Source organism: Oncorhynchus kisutch, linkage group LG6 (assembly GCF_002021735.2).
Source record: "Oncorhynchus kisutch isolate 150728-3 linkage group LG6, Okis_V2, whole genome shotgun sequence".
Taxonomy (NCBI): domain Eukaryota; kingdom Metazoa; phylum Chordata; class Actinopteri; order Salmoniformes; family Salmonidae; genus Oncorhynchus; species Oncorhynchus kisutch.
Window position 1 is genome coordinate 20,021,111 of NC_034179.2, and position 22,883 is coordinate 20,043,993.

At 41.2% G+C, this 22,883-nt stretch overlaps 3 protein-coding genes and 3 non-coding genes across 9 annotated transcripts in view; all 6 read right to left on the reverse strand.

Annotated features, from left to right (window-relative positions):
* Window positions 1-240: 240 nt before the first annotated feature.
* On the reverse strand, window positions 241-6,259 carry LOC109892063 (homeobox protein Nkx-6.1). 3 transcript variants are annotated; one of them, XM_020484480.2, is made up of 5 exons: window positions 6,049-6,259; window positions 5,851-5,917; window positions 2,687-3,223; window positions 2,143-2,315; window positions 241-1,384 (listed from the first exon to the last, which is right to left on the reverse strand). In XM_020484480.2, the coding sequence occupies exons 3-5, from the start codon at window positions 3,213-3,215 to the stop codon at window positions 1,139-1,141; spliced, it is 948 nt and encodes a 315-aa protein (XP_020340069.1). In that variant the 5' UTR covers window positions 3,216-3,223; window positions 5,851-5,917; window positions 6,049-6,259; the 3' UTR covers window positions 241-1,138. The 3 variants fall into 3 exon arrangements, with proteins under 3 accessions (XP_020340069.1, XP_020340068.1, XP_020340067.1); XM_020484479.2 differs by having other exon boundaries at window positions 2,687-3,226; XM_020484478.2 differs by having other exon boundaries at window positions 2,687-3,241.
* Window positions 6,260-12,039: 5,780 nt separating this feature from the next.
* LOC109892476 (60S ribosomal protein L17) lies at window positions 12,040-15,056 on the reverse strand. Of its 2 annotated transcripts, XM_020485036.2 has the most exons (7): window positions 14,990-15,056; window positions 14,477-14,526; window positions 14,116-14,156; window positions 13,673-13,807; window positions 13,181-13,279; window positions 12,485-12,676; window positions 12,040-12,119 (listed from the first exon to the last, which is right to left on the reverse strand). In XM_020485036.2, the coding sequence occupies exons 2-7, from the start codon at window positions 14,514-14,516 to the stop codon at window positions 12,072-12,074; spliced, it is 555 nt and encodes a 184-aa protein (XP_020340625.1). In that variant the 5' UTR covers window positions 14,517-14,526; window positions 14,990-15,056; the 3' UTR covers window positions 12,040-12,071. The 2 variants fall into 2 exon arrangements, with proteins under 2 accessions (XP_020340625.1, XP_020340626.1); XM_020485037.2 differs by lacking the exons at window positions 14,116-14,156; window positions 14,990-15,056 and having other exon boundaries at window positions 14,477-14,500.
* On the reverse strand, window positions 12,210-12,280 carry LOC116374515 (small nucleolar RNA SNORD58). The gene has a single exon (XR_004210483.1). It is a non-coding gene; the product is annotated as a small nucleolar RNA SNORD58 (small nucleolar RNA).
* On the reverse strand, window positions 13,377-13,446 carry LOC116374513 (small nucleolar RNA SNORD58). The gene has a single exon (XR_004210481.1). It is a non-coding gene; the product is annotated as a small nucleolar RNA SNORD58 (small nucleolar RNA).
* LOC116374514 (small nucleolar RNA SNORD58) lies at window positions 14,245-14,314 on the reverse strand. The gene has a single exon (XR_004210482.1). It is a non-coding gene; the product is annotated as a small nucleolar RNA SNORD58 (small nucleolar RNA).
* A 3,839-nt stretch (window positions 15,057-18,895) lies between the features above and the next one.
* LOC109892477 (malignant fibrous histiocytoma-amplified sequence 1 homolog) overlaps window positions 18,896-22,883 on the reverse strand; it is a 38,643-nt gene continuing 34,655 nt past the window's right edge. Inside the window, exons 2-3 of the mRNA XM_020485038.2 lie at window positions 21,616-21,951; window positions 18,896-21,447 (exon numbers count right to left, since the gene is read on the reverse strand). Coding sequence (XP_020340627.1) covers window positions 21,821-21,951 — 131 coding nt within the window. The 3' untranslated portion in view covers window positions 18,896-21,447; window positions 21,616-21,820. The remainder of the gene's footprint in view (window positions 21,448-21,615; window positions 21,952-22,883) is intronic.

The following is a 22,883-nucleotide window of genomic DNA, read 5'->3' on the forward strand; positions in this document are numbered from 1 at the left end:
TCATACATACATATGAAATGTTTGCATAAACAAATAGAAAACCACTTTACGTCGCCCTGCTAAGAAAGATAACCCCTCAAATAAGATGAATAGTAACCATCATATCTCCAAATATGATATATTTACATATTCATATTATACATTCAGGTGTCTTTCGTTAGCGTGCACAAATAGAAATTCATAGGTAGATAAAATAAAACGAAATCAAATCAAATACTTCCTCCTATGCTTCTTTCCCCCTTTATGTCCTCCATCAGGTGATTACTGCCAAGAACGCAATTGAATTGTTTTATGTATATCCAGAGTAAAGCAACGTTAATCTTACCTTTTATTTTTTTTAAAAAGTGCATTACATATGAACCCGCGATACACATTTTTGCAGGATTCAATCACTGTTACAAACTTAAAATATTATATAAATTAAGTAAAGTGTGAGGGGAAACCATTTTACCATTAGAGAAACACACAATGTGCATTTATTTTACAAATGTACTTCAATTGCGTCACAACCGGTATTCTTTACACTTAAAATATGTGGCTAATTTAATTTCCATTTATTTTGTAAATATATATATATATATATATATAAACGATTCTTCTAGTCCACAGAACCAATGGGGATGCCTGTTAGGCTTGTTCTGATATTTTTTTGGAAGCCCTAATGGTTGAAAATTGGGCCCTACAAACAGGTGGATCTTATTACTTCACTATGAAATGCAATGTATATGTCAAGTTTCAAAAACAAAACTAAACATGAAAATATAGGCTATGCTTTTTGCAATTGACAAAGCTGTAACGATGTCAGACGTCAGAACAACTAAGAGGAAGAGACTCAGCAGTGCTTTCTATACAAAAAAACAACGTTTTTTACACATAAATATTCACAGTAATATAATTTCTATTGAATACAACTCACGTTTCTATTTACATGTAAGTATCATCTTCGTAATGTTCAAACTTCTATAAATTGTGTCCATGTTTTGGCCACTGTTCCAGACTACACAATTGCGTCTATTCCTTTGATCCTCCGTCCTCGTGCAAACTTATTCATTTAAAAATGTTGACGAAAAAAGGGACACAACCTGCACCAGTTCCACGATTAAATGTTTCATCAAACGTATTTTTTCCCCGTGTCTGTCTACGAACTGTCGTTTTCTGATGTATTAATAAGGAGTGAGGAGTTTGGTTTGTGTTTTTTCAGTAATTGTGTTATTTTCTCGTCGTCTGAGTTAGGGTCCAACGGCTTGTTATAATCATCATCATCCTCTTCATTCTCCGAGGCCCCGTTCAGCCTCTCCGTCTCCGAATCCTGCTTCTTCTTTGCCGAAGCCATCTCAGCCGCGTGGCGTTTTCTCCATTTCGTTCTTCGGTTTTGAAACCACACCTAAAAGGTTAATATTCGTTGATTACGTGAAATCAACAAATAATATGATTACACATGACTCTATTGCAAAGATATTGATTAACAACCAGACATTTACAAATAATGTAGCCTTGGCCTGCCAAAGTAAAAGGGCATACGTCTAAGTCACGTGAAGTCAACAGATAATAATAGGTTATATGTCATTCTAATAATGCATTCAGAAAAAGGGAGTCAATATCTTTCTAAAGATAAAACATAGGTTTAATTTGCCTCCTTCCATGTTGTTTGCAAACATGCACATTTTCTATATACTCCTGTGCAAGACTGCTACCATTATTTCCACATTTCCATGACATAAATTAACAAATTGTCTGGTTAAATTATAGTGTAATGTATTATTCATTTATTAGTTATACATACTAATATTTTAGAAATATTTATAGTTGTGAATATGACAACAATTATTTGGGAATTATCTTTAAAGATGTATTATTAAATGCAATACAGTCATTTTAATTTAGATTTGTTTGACAACTGTTATTCGACTTTAAGTGTAGGCGATATCTATCTATTTATGAATATTGAAACGAAAGAAACATTACTGTCTAAAATGCATGAGGCACCTTAATGGAAAGCGTGAGACAAATTCTAATTGAGTAGAAGAGACTATGCAAGAGGCCTTTGTGCTCCTCCTTAGTGACAGGTTAACTAGGTTACTTATTAAACAATATTATACATCTTATTGGACTTTATAAAGACTATTTCAAGATATGTCTTACCTTTACTTGGCTCTCTGTCATTCCCAGCGAGTAGGCCAGTCGTGCTCGCTCCGGTCCAGCCAGATATTTCGTTTGTTCAAAAGTCTTTTCTAGGGCAAATATTTGCTGTCCAGAGAAGGTGGGACGTGTGTGCTTTCTTTTTCCATCTTTGTCAAGCAGTATAGAATTTTGATCTGAAAATGTAAAACATAAAGCTTCTAATTCATTAAAGGAAATGTCGCCTATTGTTATGCATTGTTATAAAGTGCCAATATTAGGCTATTAACATGTATTTGATGTTGGGATGGGCCTACTGTTAGGCGATTCTCATTATAATAATCACAATCAACTTAATTTGAGCTGTTATAAAATAAGCCTTTGTTAGTCAATTTTAATTCACATTTCAGCTAAACATTCAAGTCAGATCTGCTTCAATTTTTAGGATGAAATATCATAGGCTACTGGGGGAATAATTAATAACCCCTCCAGCTATAGGCCTACATCATGCATCAAAATACGATAAATTGAAGTTCAGATAGCTCAAAAACGTGGACTAGTAACTTACGCGGTGAACATGCGAATCTGGCGTCTCTCCAATGTGGGCTTTGCATGACTCCTGGCCAGAATATCGGGGTCCTGCCTGGAAGGTCTGTCAAGGGCTTGGGGTAGCGAGCCACTGCCACAGCACTGGGGCTGAAGTAGAGTCCAGGGGGTGGCGGGGGGCTCAAGCTACTGAAGCGGGGCAGTCCGGACAAGATGCCGGCAGAAGAGGACGCAGCAACGGCAGCAGCAGCTCCTGGGGCAAGGACCGAAGGACGACTAAGGATGTCGTTTATTCCATGAGGTGTGCCTAGCGCAATGCATTGATGGAGCGATCCGAGCGATGACATTCCGGAGGATGTTTTGATTCCCGGTGAGGACATCGGGATGCCACCGGGGTTTGGAGAGGTGGCAGTAGGTGAGGTAGAAGAGGCCGGACCGGTGGAAGATAATGTGTAGGCTGGGTAGAGTGGGGTCTTCATCTCCGTCATGCTATGCAGAGCCGCTAAAGGTGCGGTGCTTAGGAGGAAAGCGCTCTGTCGGGACCCGTCCATCTGCCCCACTGCTAACATAACCGAGACTAGGTAAATGTGATGGTTTAGTCAAAAAAATATCCTCAATGCTCACGCTCTCAAGACGCCTAATAATGCAAAGTTTTGCTCAAATCGACCAACAGACAACACAATACACGTTTCCTTTGGGGTAGGCCTATATTAGCCCAAATCTTCAAAATGTGCACGCCTTAAAAATGGTCTATCTAAAATGAAAATGTCCTGTTTTAAAACTAAAACATGGCAAAATGAAATCCCAGATTAATTTCGCAGAGATTCAAAAGTTATTATTACAGGGATAACCCGCTTCTTCAACCTTGTAAATCTTGGGAATGAAGTTGTTCAAATAGGATGAATTTCCGAAGTTGTCCTCACTGGTTTGGCCAGACTGCTTTAGAGAAATTGATATTGTTGAATGTTTGAAATCTATAGATAAAAAGCTACCCTTTCATTCCGATGCATAAGACGATCTTTAAGATAATAAAACATTATCACCACTTTCGTGTGTCTTTCGCCGCAAAAGTAAAAACTTTGAGAGTAAACAGAAAGTAGATGAGGTGTTTATGTTGCGATTGGGTAATCCGACGGTGACGTACGCAGTGTGTGAAGTGCAAGAGCCAACAGGATTTAGGAGTGTGTCCTCATTGGCTGGCCATCATAGCTTTGATTTGCACGTTCAAACAGTTGCAATCAATCGAGTCCATTCTACAACTATTTTTTTAGATAAAGGGACAGGAATAAAAATAGGAATAAAAATATAGGACAAAATACACATCACGACAAGACACACCACAACACTACATAAAGAGAGACTTAAGACAACAACATAGCATGGCAGCAACACACGAGAACACAGCATGGTTGCAATGCAACATGACGTCAACATGGTAGCAACACAACATAGTACAAACATTATTGGGCACAGACAACAGCACAAAGGCAATAAGTTAGAGACAACAATACATCACGACAAGAAGACACAACTGTCAGTAAGAGTGTCCATGACTGAGTCTTTGAAGGAAGAGATGGAGATAAAACTGTCCAGTTTTAGTTTGTTGCTCATCATGTGACATAGACTACTAGATCCAAATGTAGTTTATCCATCCATATTCATTCACATGAATTGTAGGCTAAAGCATTTCACTGTAAGGTCTACTACACCTGTTCTATTCAGCGCATGTGACAAATAACATTTTAATGAATAAAGAAGCTGCATAGTTTACTGAGATATGCATTTAGCCATGTATCTAAATATATGGCTCTGCATTAAGCCATAGATAGACCTAAATATGGGTAATACTCCATTATCTATTATAAATTCAACAAGGCCAAATAGTAGGCCAAACGTTGTCATTTATGTGCTCCTGGATTCAAATGTAGCACGTGTCTGTATGCGTGTGTTTGTGCTTTTGTAGCCTAATTAGATCAATATTGAGAACACTCAAGACTTTAACTATTTTAATATAAATACATATGGGGACTTTTTGTCTCTGTATGACATCCTCAACAGAATTGTACATGTCTTTATTGGGATATTGTTTCACCGGCTATACTATTATCAAATGCTTATTGGTAACGGTCTGGTATTGATATTAATTCAAGCATCGGTATATGCTGTCTGGGCATAGGCTATCAATTGAGAGTGAGAAAATGCAATGCACGAATAACCATTAAATAAATCGGCTTTTGAAGACTTAAAAGTCTTTAACAACGGATGTCAATATTATTATTCTGCATTGGAGAAAAAAAAGTATACGTATGACCGCTGTTTCAGTAGGTCTAGCTACAGCGCGCCCTATACTAGATTTAAGGATTGCAAGACACCAGTGACACCCTGTGGTATACTCTAATACTGCAATTAATAAAACGCTGAATTTCCCCAATATTTTCTAGCAATTACTTTACATTTGATCAAATCTGGACCTCAACTGATTATATATTTTTATTTTAAGGAATGGATCGAGATTAACAGAATGTTTACCTGGAGGAAATGGGGGAGGGCCATGCTTTTTCAATTTCAGTCAAGGGGAGAGATTCATATTTTTTCAATCTAGTCCAGTGGAGAGTCATGTAATTTGTACTTGATGACATTTCAATATTTCTAATTTTATAGTTAGTTTTAGAATTAGTTGCTTATTAGGCTAAATACACACTGTAATGGAAATTCCAACCCTGATTCCCGGTCGTCTCTGCTCTTGCTGATCATAAGCATGTTTGTGTGCTGCCTAACCAATGGCTGTGCTGTGTAGGCCTACCTTGGCAGTACAGGAGACTCAAATGCTTCTTCCCTAAACGGTGCGCGGACGGACTAGCCTATAGCCCCTTCAAACTCAACTCTGGACCTCGAAGTCAGTTCAACTGCGTTTTTTCATTGTTGCCCTTTAATCAGGGACTGATTTAGGTGGGTGCAGTTAATTATCAGGTAGAACAGAAAACCAGCAGGTTACAGACCTAAGAGTTGAATAGCGTTACAAAAGACTATGTTCAGTTTGACGAGCACGCGAAGATCGGAAGGACCGGAGGTACAATTTGATAGCTTGCTACTATAATTGATTTGATTAAAAACAGTATGTTTCTTGCCCATAATGTATGTATCAGAGTTATTGACTTCACAATAAGCCAGATTCGAGTAACTTACATTTGTGTGGCTGAAACTTGAAGCAGCAGCCTCAGCGCAATCAACCGGAAAACGGCAGCTCATGGTGCTGAAATTAGGCACATTTGAGTAGGCATAATTCATTTCAATGTCTTCATTTTAATTAAACTTTACTAACAACAAGATGGCTTTGTGTTGGAGCCTATTTCTTCCTATTTAAGAAATAAGAGGTAGGCCTACCTGTTTGAAAGATGAAATTAGACGTTAGATTTGTGGTCAATTTCTCCACCCACCATGCACTCCTTAAATAGCCTACCTCCATATCAGTGAAGGGCTGTTAGGTTATATCCAACACTCGAATTTAGGGGGTATGTATGCCATAGGCCTACCTTTTATTAAAGGAAATTATCACGACTCAGGGTAAGACCCAGATGCAGACACAGGAAGTGGATAGTTAGAATCTCAGAAGGTTTATTTTAACACAGGGGGCTGGCAAAGGGCAGGTCAAGGGCAGAAAGAGGTCAGTAATATCTGGAGAAGGTCTTGAGAAGAGCGGACCGGGCTCTCTTCCAGCTACGACGACAGCGGCGGACGGACATCTGAGCAGAGGGTATGCTGACTTCTTCCTCTTGCTCAGGGAAGAGTGGGGGCTGATATCCCAAGGAACACTCAAAGGGCAAGAGACCAGTGGCCAAGCAGGGTAGGGTTTTGCGGGTGTATTCCACCCACAAATGTGGCTGGCCCCAGGTGGTGATTGGCTCACTCCAACTGGCCGTTAGACTGGGGATGACAGGCTGGCCAATGACCCATTGAGGGTGCAGAACGCCTTCCAGAACCGGGACGAGAACTGAGGGCTGCGATCGGAGACCATGTCAACCGGAAGTCCATGGATCCGGAAGAAGTGCTGCACCATGAGCTGGGCCGGATCATCAAGAACTTCAATGAGAGCGGTTCAATTGTTGTGAAGAAGGCTTCAGAGCACCCAAGAAAGTCCAGCAAGCACCAGGACCGTCTCCTAAAGTTGATTCAGCTGTGGGATCGGGGCACCACCAGTACAGAGCTTGCTCAGGAATGGCAGCAGGCAGGTGTGAGTGCATCTGCACACACAGTGAGGCAAAGACTATTGGAGGATGGCCTAGTGTCAAGAAGGGCAGCAAAGAAGCCACTTCTCTCCAGGAAAAACATCAGGGACAGACTGATATTCTGTAAAAGGTATGGGGATTGGACTGCTGAGGACTGGGGTAAAGTAATTTTTTCTGATGAATCCCCTTTCCGATTGTTTGGGGCATCCGGAAAAAAAGCTTGTCCGGAGAAGACAAGGTGAGCGCTACCATTAGTCCTGTGTCATGCCAACAGTAAAGCATCCTGAGACCATTCGTGTGTGGGGTTGCTTCTCAGCCAAGGGAGTGGGCTCATTCACAATTTTGCCTAAGAACACAGCCATGAATAAAGAATGGTACCAACACATCCTCCGGGAGCAACTTCTTCCAACCATCCAGGAACAGTTTGGTGACGAACAATGCCATTTCCAGCATAATGGAGCACCTTGCCATAAGGCAAAAGTGATAACTAAGTGGTTCGGGGAACAAAACATTGATATTTTGGGTACATGGCCAGGAAACTCCCCAGACCTTAATCCCATTGAGAACTTGTGGTCAATCCTCAAGATGTGGGTGGACAAACAAAAACCCACAAATTCCGACAAACTCCAAGCATTGATTATGCAAGAATGGGCTGCCATCAGTCAGGATGTGGCCCAGAAGTTAATTGACAGCATGCCAGGGCAGATTGCAGAGGTCTTGAAAAAGAAGGGTCAACACTCCAATCAACTTCATGTAATTGTCAATAAAAGCCTTTGGCACTTATGAAATGCGTGTAATTATACTTCAGTATTCCATAGTAACATCTGACAAAAATATCTAAAAACTGAATCAGCAAACTTTGTGGAAATTAATATTTGTGTCATTCTCAAAACTTTTGGCCACGACTGTACATAGAGCCATGACTACATGGAACTCTACTCCACATCAACTGACGCAAGCAGTAGAATTAGATTTAAAATAAATAAAACATCTTATGGAACAGCGGGGACTGTGAAGCAGTATTTGATCCAAGATGGCGTAGCAGTCAGATGTCCTTGTCCTGTCGTGTCCCTTGTATATATCATTTTACATATTTTTCATCGCATATCCTTTAAAATATTTTGCTAAACCTCATCATCTAAATACTCTCCTGCAACCCGCCTCACCCAATGTGGCGTAGAGCTGCTTTTTTTCCTGAAGTATTTATATTTACTTCGGATCTGGAATCCCTCAACTGAAGCTAGCCCGGCCAGGGCTCCTGTGCTACCACCGAAGCATACTCCTGGGCTACAATATCGGCCTGCAAGCTACATAGAGCTACTTGGAACCCTACTAATTCCACGACTGGTCTATCGACGTCACCGCACGAAGAGGCAAAAACAGACTTACCCCCATCGTGACGCCCCCCCAAAGGCTAACTCGCTAGCCCCTGCTATCTGCTTGCTTGCTAACCCGGTCTGCTAACTGCTAAACTTCCGGGCCCTGGTCTGCTAACTGCTAGCTTGCCTGCCCGGTCTGCTAACTGCTAGCCCTTGCTAACCAGGTCTGCTAACTGCTAGCTTGCCTGCCCGGTCTGCTAACTGCTAGCCCTTGCTAACTGCTAGCTTGCCCTGGTCTACTAGCTGCTAGCTTGTTTAGCTCCGGCCTACTAACTGTTAGCTTGTTAGCCTGCTAACTGTCTGAATCACCTTGTCCCAAGCCAGCCCAACCACTCACTGGACCCATATGTTCACTTGGCTATGCATGCCTCTTTCTAATATCAATATGCCTTGTCCATTACTGTCCTGGTTAGTGATTACTGTCTTATTTCACTGTAGAGCCTCTAGCCCTGCTCAATATGCCTTAACCAACCATGTTGTTCCACCTCCTACATATGCGATGACATCACCTGGTTTAAACATCTCTAGAGACTATATCTCTCTCTTCATTACTCAATGCCTCGGTTTACCTCCAATGTAGTCATATCCTACCTTACCTTTGTCTGTACACTATGCCTTGAATCTATGCTATCGTGCCCAGAAACCTGCTCCTTTTACTCTCTGTTCTGAACGTGCTAGACGGCCAGTTCGTATAGTCTTTAGCCGTACCCTTATCCTACTTCTCCTCTGGTGATGTGGAGGTTAATCCAGGTCCTGCAGTGCCTAGCTCCACTCCCACCCCCCAGGTGCTCTCATTTGTTGACTTCTGTAAACGTAAAAGCCTTGGGTTCATGCATGTTAACATTAGAAGCCTACTCCCTAAGTTTGTTTTACTCACTGCTTTAGCACACTCTGCCAACCCAGATGTCTTAGCCGTGTCTGAATCCTGGCTTAGGAAAACCACCAAAACCCCTGAAATCTCCATAGCTAACTATAAAGTTTCCCGCCAAGATAGAACTGCCAAAGGGGGCGGTGTTGCAATCTACTGCAAAGATAGAAAGTAATACAGAACTCTGCAGGCTAAGTCTGTACCCAAACAATTTGAGCTTCTACTTCTAAAAATGCACCTTTCCAGAAAAAAGTCTCTCACTGTTGCCGCTTGCTATAGACCTCCCTCTGCCCCCAGCTGTGCCCTCGATACCATATGTGAACTGATTGCCCCCCATCTATCTTCTGAGCTCGTGCTACTAGGTGACCTAAACTGGGACATGCTTAACACCCCGGCCATCCTACAAACTAAGCTTGATGCCCTCAATCTCACACAAATTATCAATGAACCTACCAGGTACAACCCCAAATCAGTAAACACGGGCAACCTCATAGATGTCATCCTAACTAATTCGCCCTCCAAATACACCTCTGCTGTTTTCAATCAAGATCTCAGAGATCACTGCCTCATTGCCTGCATCCGTAATGGGTCTGCGACCAAATGACCACCCCTCATCACTGTCAAACGCTCACTGAAACACTTCTGCGAGCAGGCCTTTCTAATCGACCTGGCCGGGGTAACATGGAATGACATTGATCTCATCCCGTCAGTAGATGATGCCTGGCTATTCTTTAAAAGTGCCTTCCTCACCATCTTAAATAAGCATGACCCTCTCAAAAAATTTTGAACTAGGAATATAGTCTTTGGTTCACGCCAGACCTGTCTGCCCTTGACCAGCACAAAAACATTCTGTGGCGTTCTGCATTAGCATCGAATAGCCCCCGTGATATGCAACTTTTCAGGGAAGTTAGGAACAAATATACACAGGCAGTTAGAAAAGCTAAGGCAAGCTTTTTCAAACAGAAACTCAAAAAAGTTCTGGGACACTGTAAAGTCCATGGAGAATAAGAGCACCTCCTCCCAGCTGCCCACTGCTCTGAGGCTAGGAAACATTGTCACCACCGATAAATCCACTATAATTGAGAGTTTTAATAAGCATTTCTCTACGGCTGGCCAAGCTTTCCACATGGCTACCCCTACCCCGGTCAACTGCCCGGGCACCCTCCACAGCAACCCACCAAAGCCCCCACCATTTCTCCTTTACCCAAATCCATATAGCCAATGTTCTGAAAGAGCTGCAAAATCAGCCGGGCTAGACAATCTGGACCCTCTCTTTCTAAAATTATCTGCCGAAATTGTTGAATTGAGATTCCCAAAGATTGGAAAGCTGCCGCGGTCATCCCCCTCTTCAAAGGGGGTGACACTAGACCCAAACTGCTACAGACCTACAGTGGGGCAAAAAAGTATTTAGTCAGCCACCAATTGTGCAAGTTCTCCCACTTAAAAAGATGAGAGGCCTGTAATTTTCATCATAGGTACACTTACTTCAACTATGACAGACAAAATGAGAAAAAAAATGACATTGTAGGATTTTTAATGAATTTATTTGCAAATTATGGTGGAAAATAAGTACTTGGTCAATAACAAAAGGTTATCTCAATACTTTGTTATATACCCTTTGTTGGCAATGACAGAGGTCAAATGTTTTCTGTAAGTCTTCACACACTGTTGCTTGTATTTTGGCCCATTCCTCCATGCAGATCTCTTCTAGAGAAGTGATGTTTTGGGGCTGTTGCTGGGCAACACAGACTTTCAACTCCCTCCAAAGATTTTCTATGGGGTTGAGATCTGGAGACTGGCTAGGCCACTCCAGGACCTTGAAATGCTTCTTACGAAGCCATTCCGTTGCCCGGGCGGTGTGTTTGGGATCATCGTCATGCTGAAAGACCCAGCCACGTTTCATCTTCAATGCCCTTGCTGATGGTAGGCTTTGTTACTTTGGTCCCAGCTCTCTGCAGGTCATTCACTAGGTCCCCCCGTGTGGTTCTGGGATTTTTGCTCACTGTTCTTAGAACATTTTGACCCCACAGGGTGAGATCTTGCGTGGGGCCCCAGATCGAGGGAGATTATCAGTGGTCTTGTATGTCTTCCATTTCCTAATAATTGCTCCCACAGTTGATTTCTTCAAACCAAGCTGCTTACCTATTGCAGATTCAGTCTTCCCAGCCTGGTTGCAGGTCTACAATTTTGTTTCTGGTGTCCTTTGACAGCTCTTTGGTCTAGGCCATAGTGGAGTTTGGAGTGTGACTGTTTGAGGCTGTGAACAGGTGTCTTTTATACTGATAACAAGTTCAAACAGGTGCCATTAATACAGGTAACGAGTGGAGGACAGAGGAGCCTCTTAAAGAAGTTACAGGTCTGTGAGAGGTGACCAAATACTTATTTTCCACCATAATTTGCAAATAAATTCATTAAAAATCAAACAATGTCATTTTTTTCTCATTTTGTCTGTCATAGTTGAAGTGTACCTATGATGAAAATTACAGGCCTCATCTTTTTAAGTGAGAGAACTTGCACAATTGGTGGCTGACTAAATACTTTTGTATATCTATCCTACCCTGTCTTTCTAAGGTCTTCGAAAGCCAAGTTAACAAAAGAGATTACTGACCAATTCAAATCCCACCATACCTTCTCTGCTAAGCAATCTGGTTTCAGAGCTGGTCATGGGTGCACCTCAGCCACGCTCAAGGTTCTAAACGACATCCTAACCACCATCAATAAGAGACATTACTGTGCAACCGTATTCATCGACCTGGCCAAGGCTTTCGGCTCTGTCAATCACAACATTCTTATTGGCAGACTCGACAGCCTTGGTTTCTCAAATGATTGCCTCATTTGACATGAGCAGTAGCAGTAGGGAATTTCCAAATACACTCATGAAGTAATGAAGCGTGAGACTCTGTTTTGGTAAGAATGGTTCCATTTTATTTACATTTACTCCCGTGCCATGAGTTTCTGCTTCTTCAGCTTCTTCTGAGAAACCTGCAGGACAAAGCATGTCAGACCAACATATACACCATACCAATTCTGATAATACCCACATACGAACAGAATGAAAAATGTAAATATGTGGTTGCTCAGCCTCGTTCACATTTCTTTTCATGGGTAATCCAAAAGGTGTCCTAAGAAAGTCATCATTGCAACCATCTCATACAGGAATGTATAAAAACCATAATGGTAAGGTCTGATAAGACTTCAAGATATATGATGCCAGAAGGACAGTAAACCATTTTGTTCCCATCTGCAGAACGGTTAACGATGCTGATTTTACATGAGAAATGTGGAAGAGTAAATATTATGAAAAAGATACTAAGCAAATTGTGCAAAAGGCTTTGGCGCGTGTGCACCTTTTTCTTAGTGGCGACCTCCTCCTCTGGTTTGGGAACAATCTGCTCCTTCTCTGTGAGGATCATCTCAATGTGGCATGGAGAGCTCATGTAGGGGTTGATGCGACCGTGGGCACGGTATGTGCGTCTGCGCATCTTGGGGGCCTTGTTCACTTGGATGTGCTCGATCACCAGGGAGTCTACATCCAGACCCTGTCAGAATAGAGCAAAGACAAACCGGTCAACAAGTAAATCATCCAATTAGTTGTCAGAAATATACAGTACTTAATGCATACCAAATTAGATTGGTCATACAAGAATCATGACAACTCAATTCCAAGATAATTTTAATGGTTAACAGTCATTGAAATCACGAAGTGTACATTACACAGCTTGAACACAAATAAAACAAATCCCAAACATGCAGACTTTGCTACAAGTTTGATAGCATCATACTTTCACCCATCTCTCCACTAGGGCTAGGAATTGCCAAGGACTTCAATACGATATCATCACTATACTTTAGGTGCCGATGCAACATGTATTGCGATTCTATATGTATTAAGATTCAATACTGATTTAATTGAGATTCCATGGTCCAAACACATTGCTCACCATGTCTACAGCAGAGGGACAAGAGAAAGCCATGAAAAAAGTCACTCTCCACTACAGGCATGGCACAATAAATTTCAGGTCTAGCAAATAACTCAACCTTACCTTAAGCTCAGCGTTGCTCTCAGCGTTCTTCAGCATGTGGAGAAGGAACTCCGCACTCTTCTTGGGCCAGCGTCCCTGTGTCCAGTCAAACTGCTTGGCCTGCAGAAGAAAGGTTTTCAGTTGTGCATACCAGACTGGGCCAGATTAAGTGACCCTTTTTGGGACAGATTAATGTAGGCATAAATGCAAATGTGTGGTTGCTCAGCCTCATTCATGTTTCTTTTCATGGGTAATCCAAAGGTGTCCTAAGAAAGTCATCACTGCAACCATTTCATTCAGGCACGCATTTTTTAAAAAACATGACAAAGTACAAGGTCTGACACCTTTTGTACCAGTCTCAAATGCACATTTTAAAAAGCAATTTTGTAACTTAAAATCCCACTACTTTTAAATGGGAAATACAGGAAAGAGTTAACATTCTCATAAAGACAACAAGCAGTCTCCCCTAAAGCCATTTCAATAGAGGCTAGGTCAACTATAATTGAAGCTCACCTGGGCACACCTGCCAACACCCCCATTGTAGCGGCGGAAGGGAACACACTGATGCTTGACGGTAACATCCTTCAGGTACTTGGTGGCCTTGCGGATGTGCATGCCTTTGATGGCCTGAGCTGTCTCACGGGTGTTCTGATGGAGAAAATGTTTATTTTATTTTATCAATAGTCGTTACATATATAAATAACATGTTATAACGTTTGGTCCAAAAGGAATGGATGCAAAATTGCTCAGTTATTTGTTAGATATTGTCACATTTGATTCCAAAGGTCTCCAATGTTATCATCATAGCAAAGCACCACACCTAAATCTGTACCCATTTATGTCTACCAATAAATACCAATTACCACCAAACGTAACTACCACATTGATAGAACTACAGTAGACAACCAGACAGAAATCAACTTCGTGTCACTCAGTTAGAAAAGGCAACGCCTTACCTTGAAGTGAACCCGGAGATTAGAGCCCCTCGACTTGCATGCTGTATGTGTGGGGGGGGATCCAGCAATAATTAGTGAGGTCACAAAACAAGTATGGTGATTAAACAATGATAAGTTTATGAACATGCGGTTGCTCAGCCTCATTCATATTTATTTTCATGGGTAATCCAAAGGTGTCCTAAGAAAGTCATCATTACAACCACTGCATATGGGTACGTTTGACTTAATATCATGGGTAATTGCAAGGTCCGTTAAGACTTAACCATGCACGCTGCCAGAGGATAGTAAGTACCTAGCTAGCATTAGCGACCTAGCCAATGAATGAAGCCAGGGAGACAATCACCGCCCGGTAGATACTCACACTTAGTCGGGTTCTCGGGGTCGAGCGAATAGCGGACCATTTTCAGAGATCTGCAAACGATAACATGTTTGTTAGTTTGTAACAGACCGGTGCCCTAATCGGCGAACGTGTCAGTGGGTTGTTTGAGAAAACAAATCCGACATACTGGAGGATGCGCTACGTGTTACTTAGCTAACGTTAGCATAACTAGAACGTTTCTGCTTTAGTTACAACCAAATACGAATAAATCACATAACTACATCAATACGACAATGCATTTTTTATACGGATTCAGTCGTAGGACGCTTTCTTGTTGGTAGCAAAGGTAAACATGGCTGTAAACCGGCGTGCTACATGGGGCCAAGACAATCCCCAATATTACAATATTTTCTTGAAAAGATACAAGCATGAACGCCGACGTTTCTTGGTAGTAGTTGGAATACATGTAAATTAAACATTTAAAGAGTCGGGATGCCGTAGATATTGAAGAGATTAGATGGATTTTCGGACCCATTTGTATGTCTGTTCACTTACTTTCTCAGGCCGCGGAAGGGAAGAGGTAGAAAAGAGCATTCTGGGAGTAGAAGTCGTGAATGTCTTCTCGCGAGATTTTATGTCATTTTAACGATTCTTTGGTGTAATTTCTGACAAGCATTTATTCCAATGAAAATAACAATATTAATACTTATTGATGACACACATTTCTCTAACTACCTTCATATGTATCATATAACATCATACATCCTTATGTGCTTGTACTGTTGTTTTGGGGACCACTCATCTCCACCACAAATTATATGGTGTGCTGCAGGTCTTATCACTCAAATGCAGGGGCTAATCATTCAAATGTTTGTCAGCTAAAATAGTCTCTCATTTCCTGGTGCTGCTACCTGGGCAAATATTCAACATGATACCACCTGTGACATCACTGATCTACAAAAGAGCTCCTTGTTATCAGAGAACTAATGCAGATTGTCAGGTAGATCCATGATCATGTTTTTTCTGGACTGTCGATCACTTATATGGTATTTATTGGTAGACATGGAGGGCTTCTTTAACGCAAATATCTATCAAGTTTTAACAAATTATACTGTAAATATATAAACAGTACCAGTCAAAAGTTTAGACACACCTACTCATTCCAGGCTTTTTAAAATTTCTACTATTTTCTACATTGTAGAATAATATATATTTTAAATTTGAGATTCCTCAAAGTAGCCACCTTTGGCCTTGATGATAGCCTTGCACACTCATGGCATTCTTTCAACCACCTAGAATGGATTTCAATTAACAGGTGTGCCTTGTTAAAAGTTCATTTGTGGAATTTCTTTCCTTCTTGATGCATTTGAGCCAATCAATTGTGTTGTGACAAGGTAGGGATGGTATACAAAAAAAAGATAGCCCTATTTGGTAAAAGACCAAGTCCATATTATGTCAAAAACAGCTCAAATAAGCAAAGAGAAACGACAGTCCATCATTACTTTACGACATGAAAGTCAGTCAATCCGGAACATTCCAATAACTTTGAACGTTTCTTCAAGTGCAGTCGCAAAAACCATCAAACGCTATGATGAAACTGGCTCTCATGAGGACCGCCACAGCAAAGAAAGACCCAGAGTCATTAGAGTTACCAGAAATTGTAGCCCAAAGAAATGCTTCACAGAGTTCAAGTAACATACACATCTCAACATCAACTGTCCAGAGGTGACTGCGTGAATCAGGACCTCATGGTCTAATTGCTGCAAAGAAACCACTACCAAAGGACACTGATAAGAAGAAGAGACTTGCTTTTGGCCATTAGACCAGTGGAAATCTGTACTTTGGTCTGATGAGATTTTTGGTTCCAACCGCTGTGTCTTTGCGAGATACAGAGTAGGTGAACGGATGATCTCCGGCTGTGTGGTTCCCACTGTGAAGCATGGAGGAGGAGGTGTGGGGGTGCTTTGCTGGTGACACCATTTGTAATTTATTTAGAATTCAAGGCACACTTAACCAGTATGGCTACCAAAACATTCTGCAGTGATACGCCATCCCATCTGGTTTGTGCTTAGTGGGACTATCATTTTTTTTTCAACAGGACAATAACCCAACACACCTCCAGGCTGTGTAAGGGCTATTTGACCAAGAAGGAGAGTGATGGAGTGCTGCATCAGATGACCTGGCCTCCACAATCACCCAACCTCAACCCAACTGAGATGGTTTGGGATGAGTTGGACCGCAGAATGAAGGAAAAGCAGCCAACAAATGCTCAGGATATGTGGGAACTCCTTCAAGACTGTTGGAAAAGCATTCCATGTGAAGCTAGTGTGCAAAGCTGTCATCAAGGCAACGGGTGGCTACTTTGAATAATCTCAAATATAAATATATTTGTTTAACACTGTTTTGGTTACTACTGTCACACCCTGATCTGTCTCACCTGTCCTTGTACTTGTCTCCACCCCCCTCTAGGTGTCGCCCATCTTCCCCATTATCCCCTGTGTATTTATACCTGTGTTTTCTGTCTGTCTGTGCCAGTTTGTCTTGCTTGCCAAGTCAACCAGTGTTTTTCTCCTAGCGCCTGTTTGTCCCAGTCTCTGTTCTTCTCATCCTCCTGGTTCTGACCCTTGCCTGTCCTGACTCTGTGCCCGCCTGCCTGCCCCTGACCTCGAGTCTGCCTGACCTGGTCGTTATAACTACATGATTCCATATGTGTTATTTCATAGTTTGATGTCTTCACTATTGTTCTGCAATGTTTAAAATAGTAAAAATAAAGAAACCCTTGAATGAGTAGGTGTGTACAAACTTTTGACTGGTACTGTATATATATATTTTTGTTACGTGGACAAGTGAAATGCCTTTCATGCAAGCTCCAAACCCAACAATCAACATCAATGAAGCACTAAAACTAATATACGGTAGAACAAAAACAAACAAGAAATTGAAATCAGAAGAACATGAGAATGTAAGAATCTTTATACAGGGTCAGTTCAAATACCATATTTACAATGTGGAGGGATAGAAGTAAATACTGTATGTACAGTATATTGGTATGGTGACAAGGCATCAGGATATACAGTGCCTTCAGAGACTATTCACACCCCTTGACTTTTTCCACATTTGGTTGTGTCTGAATGTATAATTGATTAAATTTAGATTTGATGTCACTGGCCTGCACACAATATGCCAATATAGAAGTGTTTTTAGAAATGTTTACAAATTAATTAAAAATTAAAAGCTGAAATGTGCTGAGTCAATAAGTATTCAACCCCTTTGTTATGGCAAGCCTAAATAAATTCAGGAGTAAAAATTTGCTTAACAAGTCACAATAGGTTGCATGGACACACACTGTGTGCAATAATAGTGGTTCATATTACTTTTGAATGACTACCTCATCTCTGTAACCCACACATACACTTATCTGTAAGGTTCCTCAGTCATTGAATATCCCTTTGAGCATGGTGAAGTTATTAATTAGACTTTTGATTCACTACAAAGATACAAGTGTCCATAACTCAGTTGCCGGAGAGGAAGGAAACCACGCATGGATTTCACCATGAGGCCAACTGTGACTTTTAAATTGTTATAGAGTTTAATGGCTGTGATAGGAGAAAACTGAGGATGGATCAAAACATTGTAGTTACTCCACAAAATGAACATAAATGGCAAGAGTGAAAAGAAGGAAGCCTGTACAGAGTAAAAATATTCCAAAACATGCATCCAGTTTTCAACATGGCACTAAAATAAAACTGCAAAAAATGTGGCAAAGAAATTAACTTAATGTCCTGAATACAAAGTGTAATGTTTGGGGCAAATCCAACACAACACCTCACTGAATACCGCTCTTCATATTTTCAAGCATGGTGGTGGCTGCATCATGTTATGGGTATGCTTGTCATCGACACTGACTTTTTTTTAGGATTAAAATAAGCAAAATAGAGCTAAGCACATCCAAAATCCTAGAGGAAAACCTGGTTCAGTGTGCTTTCCAACAGACATTGGAAAGTTGAAAAACATTGCCTGGTACGACGAATAACGATTCCTGTTGCAGTCAGGCTGTTCTGGAGGCAAATGAGGGTCCGACCCGGTGCTAGATGGGTGTACATAATAAACCTACCACTGAGTGTATATCCTGATACCTTGTCACTTTACCCCTACCTACATGTACATATCTACCTCAATTACCACATATCCCTGCACATTGACATGGTATTGGTACTACTTGTATATACTATAGCTTCATTATTGTGTTTTGTTTCTCATGCATTTGTATTTGAATTGTATTTAACTCTGCATCGTTGGGAAAGAGTTTGTAAGTAAGCATTTCACTGTAAGGTCTACACCTGTTTTATTCGGCACATTTGACAAATACAAATTGATTTGATTTAATGTGTAGTTGGCAGAACCAGAGTAAGAACTTCCATTCAAATACAGAGGGTAGAGTAACTAGACTCGACTCTTATCAATATGTAAAATGTGTGATTTTTATTTTTAGAAATGTTATTGGTTGTGATCCTCAATGTCAAGAAATATAAACAGTCATTGAGCAGTATCAAAATATTATTCCCATAAAGGTCATAGAGCCATCATATCTACAGTAGTAGCAGAGATAGAACAATGGGACAGATATTTCACCTGATGTATAAATGTGAAGCATCAGCTTGGCGTTACCATGGAGGAAGCCCAGTTGGCTGGCAGTATGAGAAGATGGAACGAGATGAATTTTGGCCGAAATTCTGGTAATTTTCTCATCGATTAAACATTTAATCTCAATACAGTTTTCTGTTTCCAAAACTAGAATCTCTGACGAAAGTTTCAAAAAATGTTGTTATTTAGGAAGGAAAAGGCTAATTGAATTATGTATGCCTTCCCTAACAGACAGGCTGTGGTCAATCTTGATTTAGTTATAAAAATCTTTGGTAGTAGTGTGTAAAAAAAAGTAGAAATGAAAAAGATGGGGCCTCCCAGGTGGCGCAGTGGTCTAAGGCACTGCATCGCAATGCTAGCTGTGCCACCAGAGATTCTTGGTAGCCGGCCGCGATCGGGAGGTCCATGGCCCAGCGTCGTCCGGGTTAGGGAGGGTTTGGCCGGCAGGGATATCCTTGTCTTGAGTGGCGGGCCAGTCGACCAGGTGTACGGTGTTTCCTCCGACACATTGGTGCGGCTGGCCTCCGGGTTGGATGTGCGTTGTGTCAAAAAGCAGTGCAGCTAGGTTGGGTTGTGTTTCGGAGGACACATGGCTCTCGACCTTCGCCTCTCCCGAGTCCACACGGGAGTTGCAGCGATGAGAAAAGACTAACTACTACCAATTGGATACCACGAAATTGGGGACAAAAAAGGTGAAATGAAAAAGACACAACAATATGGTAATATTAAAACCAGTAGTTGGCATACTTGTATGTTGTGCTTTATATGTTGTGTTGGGAGATGGTTTGACCAGCTACATATAAAATTGTATGTACACTCTCACACTGGCCAAGACAGCCATGCACAACGTCGCACTGTAAATAATGTTGAGTGGTGACAACTTGTGTTGTACAAAAATAAAGATATTACACACAAAAGGTGTATTAACTTGTTTCTTCCATGTTTTAAACATATTGCAGTATCTCCCCATAGCAGTGAAAAAACATCTCTTCCAACATGACCACAAATAGTCTTAGGAAGACTTAAAACTCAACACCTACAGAGGTCTTCTCTTTCTGTTTCCTTTAGAGAACATTATTATATTTTATTTACATACAATGATCATTTTTGAACAAGTCTAATGAGAAACCGAGTACCTTTCTTACTGAAGTTGAAATGGCATATCACATGTACATCACACCATGGTTTGATCAGGATATGTTAAAATGAAATATCTTTTCAAATCCAGCTGAACTGGAATTTCCTTGGCATAAAGGCAGTCCCCTGATCTTACATAATACACTCAACAAAAATATAAAACACATTTTCCATCCACACAAAAAGCTTATTTCTCTCACATTTTGTGCACAAATTTGTTTACATCCCTGTTAGTGAGCATTTCTCCTTTGCCAAGATAATCCATCCACCTGACAGGAGTGGCATATCAATAAGCTGATTAAACAGCATGATCATTACACAGGTGCATCTTGTGCTGGGGACAATGAAAGGCCACTCTGAAATGTACAATTTTGTCACAAAACACAATGTCACAGATGTCTCAAATTGAGGGAGAATGCAATTTGCATGCTGACTGCAGGAATATCCACCAGATACTGACTGGTTTGAAGATCCATGGCCTTATTTTTTTTAAAGTTCTGTGATGCATATTTGTATTCCCAGTCATTTGAAATCCATAGATTAGAGCCCAATTCATTTATTTCAATTTACTGATTTCCTTATATGAACTGTAATTAAGTAAAATATTTGAAATTGGTGCATGTTGCATTTATATTTTTGTTCTGTATGTCTGTCATAATATGTAAGACCCAGCATTTACTTCATATGATACAGCTGTCCATTCGCAAAGGCTAAAGCAAATAATAAGGTCTATACATGGGTAATGTGTGTTCAGGAGTATGTGGTTCATGTATTTGGCTATACAAGACAGTATTTGGTTTACAAACAGCATGATAACGTAGGAGGTTCAGTCAGTTCTCTTTCCTACGTTCATCAATCACAACCTTGACATGTGGACAGGATAAGCAGCATTACTGGAAGTTAGAATGGGTTGCAGTCCAGCCAAGAGGTTTCCAACATTTCATGACACCACTAAGTAGTAAAGAGAGAAACCAGTCCATTTTTGCCCACTCATCTCTCTTGTTGTTGAATTCATAGCATGGATAGGTTGATTTCCTGTGTTTGGTCTTGAGTAGGTTGTAGGCAGAGGTTTGGTAGAGTTTGAGGGCAGTTAGAGAGTAGGACAGTTGGAAAAGACACTGCTTGTTGATGGCTTGTATGGGTCTTAAAAACAACCCAGGTTTGCTTTCAGCCAAAGTCCTTTAATACCATCTTTGTCATCATGGTGAGGCATGTAGTAACAGCTGGACAACCTATAAAAAATTAAGGGAAAAAAAGGACAATATTAGACACTCTTATAATTAGATACTTTGTCAATTGCATTTAAACAGTAAATAGAAGGCTCTAAGCATCCAACCCTCTAGTTACCAACCTATGACCCTTTTGAGGCCAATCCTGCATTAATATTTCAGGATACTTACAGTTATCTGCTCTGCTCCATCCAGCTGACAGTGCATATCTATGTGACCTTGCATGGCTATGTGTCCAGACTGCTGCCTGGGTAGGTTGAGGAGATTCAGAGGGAGAGCTGGGGTGTGGTGTTTAGACTTAAGAGTTGGCTAGAGAGGCAGGCAGCGTGAGGTTACAGTCAGACAGGACAGGACAGTAGAGGCTAGGCAGAAGGAATCATTTGAGGCTGGGGCTGACCACAGTGGGCGTAGGGGGGTAAACCAGTGCCACGTTGACCCGCTCCGAACCATTCTTTGGGCAGATGATCTCAGTCAGCCCCTCGGGGCGCGGCTGGCTTAGCAGCTCACCTGAGAGAGCGAGAGCGAGAGAGAGAGGGGTGGTAGAGAAGAGGGTGAGTTAGTTTATACAGTTGAAGTCAGAAGTTTACATACACCTTAGCCAAATATGTTTAAACTCAGTTTTCACAATTCCTGACATTTAATCCTAGTAAAAATTCCCTGTCTTAGGTCAGTTAGTATTGCCACTTTATTTTAAGAATGTGAAATGTCAGAATAATAGAATAAACGATTTCAGCTTTTATTTCTTTCATCACATTCCCAGTGGGTTCCCATGCACTCAATTAGTATTTGGTAGTATTGTCTTTAAATTGTTTAACTTGGGTCAAACGTTTCAGGTAGCCTTCCACAAGCTTCCCACAATAAGTTGGGTGAATTTTGGCCCATTCCTCCTGACAGAGCTGGAGGAAAGGAGTCAGGTTTGTAGGCCTCCTTGCTCGCACACGCTTTTTCTGTTCTGCCCACAAATTTTCTATGGGATTGAGGTCAGGGCTTTGTGATGGCCAATCCAATACCTTGACTTTGTTGTCCTTAAAAGTATGCTTGGGGTCATTGTCCATTTGGAAGACCCATTCGCGGCCAAGCTTTAACTTCCTGACTGATGTCTTGAGATGTTGCTCCAATATATCCACAATTTTCCTCCTCATGATGCCATCTATTTTGTGGAGTGCACCAGTCCCTCCTGCAGCAAAGCACCCCCACAACATGATGCGGACACCCCCGTGCTTCACAGCTGGCATGGTATTCGTCGGCTTGCAAGCCTCCCCCTTTTCCCTCCAAACATAATGATGGTCATTATGGCCAAACAGTTCTATTTGTTTCATCAGACCAGAGGACATTTCTCCAAAAAGTACGATCTTTGTCCCCATGTGCAGTTGCAAACCGTAGTCTGGCTTTTTTATGGCGGTTTTGGAGCAGTGGCTTCTTCCTTGCTGAGCGGCCTT